We start from the raw sequence: 2,059 nt of genomic DNA on the forward strand, positions 1-2,059 counted from the left end.
TTATAATTAAGAGCGCAGCAAGATCGTCGCAGTGATAGAAAACATTATCTCTTCACTGGTGAAAGGCTTTGCGTCAGGACCACCATGTCAACTGCTATTTTAAGTTCGAACATAAAACATGAAGAGCACTATTGTCATCTAAGCAATAAGTCCTAATGCCACTGTAGTTACTGTAGCAGCATCAATCAAGGCATCATGGTGACCCCGAGCACTAATCCTCCCCAGTTCTTTCGGTTTCGCTGGCAGCCATGTCCCAGGAAGCTGTCTTCAGCAAGGCAGAAGCAGGTAAGAGAAATACATTAAAAATCTATGTCCCATCCTGAGTTGTCGTCAGGGGGTGGCTCATCACTGTCCTCCGGGAAGCTGTCAAAATTGCTTGTGTCCGTTGGAGATGCAACCTGCGGAAAGAAGAGAGCCACAAGAAGGGGACAGTCATCAAAGTGGACCTCTGCGGACATTTCCTCTTCATCTCACAACCGCGACCATTCATAGCGTTCATCGCTAACTGCAGCAAGCAACAGAAGTTCTGCATTTGACAGCTTTTTGCTGAATCCCATGAGGACGTCCCACAGCCCCCCTGCTCTAACGATCCAGGCCCTCTAGGGTCTCTAATTCAAGAGCAACTGTCCTACCCATTGGTACGAGGTTGGCAGAAAAGCCTTGGGCCCGGCACAAATTGCCCAGAGCAGCTGTGGACGCTCCATCGATCTCTGGAGGTGTTCAAGGCCAGGCTGGACGGGGCTTTGAGCAACCTGGTCTAGTGGGAGGTGTCCCTGCCCATGGCAGGGGGGTTGGAACTGGATGATCTTCAAGGTCCCTTCCAACCTAAGCCATTCTGTGATCCCCAAAGCCCAGGAGTTCCAAATTATGGCTCCAGGATGCTGAATTGGAGGCCACGAGCTGGGCCTCTGCCACCTTTGAGTTTACTGACAAGTATTGCTCAGCCTACAGAGCCTACCAGAGAAACCCATCCTCCTACGATGAAGGCCAAGTACGTTTCTTTTTTAGAAATAATGTCATCTGAAATCTACCATAGCTAGGTAATTTCTAATTCTTTTGCTTTACAATGATGACTGAAACTTTCTTACAATGAGACCCTGATACATTCAACGCAATCTAAAAAAATGAAACAACACAAAACCAGACCAGCAGCTCTCCAGACCAAAACAATCACTGTCTTATTAGAGAAAACTGGAACTTCAAGCTGTACCCAAAGTAGGCTGGAGGGGATTGCACGTGCCACCGGAGCGCTGCGCAGGCAACACTTGCTGTATTTTTTAGCTGTTTCACTCGTGCAGCTGGTGGAGAAGCCACGGCCAGAGCCCAACTTGCAGTCCAGGAGACCTATTTGATGCTGGATGCTGCTACAAGCCTTGGCAAAAGACTAAGATTGGTCACCAAGAGCGCCAACTTCAGCTCTGAATTTAATTTGCTGCCTGGCTGCATCAGCATTTCTGGTCTGCTGAAAACATCTTGGGGAAAATGAAGATCCTTGAATAACCAACTCACTTTGAAAAAAAACCCCAACCTGTAAAAGCTTAGTGGAGTACTACAGAGTGAGGAGATGTTTTGCTGTGTAGTGAATACTGTTTATTTTATTGGTGCTGGCATGGTTGAGTTGGAGAGCCTTCACCCTTTGGGTCCTCACTCTTGAGGTGCTCCACCCTCGCTCTCCTCCACGGTGCCACGGGCTGGACCACATCTCTCTGTTTCTCTCAGCCCGCCCCATGTGAGCTCTCCCTCTGGGAGCAGAAGTGCTGGGGATACGTACAAGACACCGGCTACCAAAGTATAAGAGATGCAGTCGGTGTGGCCATTCATGGAGAACACACACCAGCTGGAGCTTCTTGCAAAAGCCTCTCAGCAGCGATGGACAGTGTATAAGCGGACTGCACTGCGTGAAAGCATCTACCGAGCTTCCTGGGGCTCCTCTACAGATATCCACTCTGGGAGCACCTAGCAGGGCAGGCATGGTTTTTTGAGCTCTGGTTAGATAATGCTTTAAGGGAAGTAAGTCCTGCTTTGGGAAATGGATTGCCTTTTGTGTTGATCTGACAAA

The 2,059-nt window shown here is 48.8% G+C and overlaps 1 protein-coding gene across 1 annotated transcript in view; it reads right to left on the minus strand.

Moving 5' to 3' along the window:
* PRKG1 (protein kinase, cGMP-dependent, type I) overlaps positions 1-2,059 on the minus strand; it is a 517,290-nt gene continuing 515,231 nt past the window's right edge. Inside the window, exon 19 of the mRNA XM_009881637.1 lies at positions 1-398. Coding sequence (XP_009879939.1) covers positions 300-398 — 99 coding nt within the window. The 3' untranslated portion in view covers positions 1-299. The remainder of the gene's footprint in view (positions 399-2,059) is intronic.

This window comes from Charadrius vociferus, unplaced genomic scaffold (genome assembly GCF_000708025.1).
Source record: "Charadrius vociferus isolate BGI_N301 unplaced genomic scaffold, ASM70802v2 scaffold390, whole genome shotgun sequence".
NCBI classification, from domain to species: Eukaryota; Metazoa; Chordata; class Aves; order Charadriiformes; family Charadriidae; genus Charadrius; species Charadrius vociferus.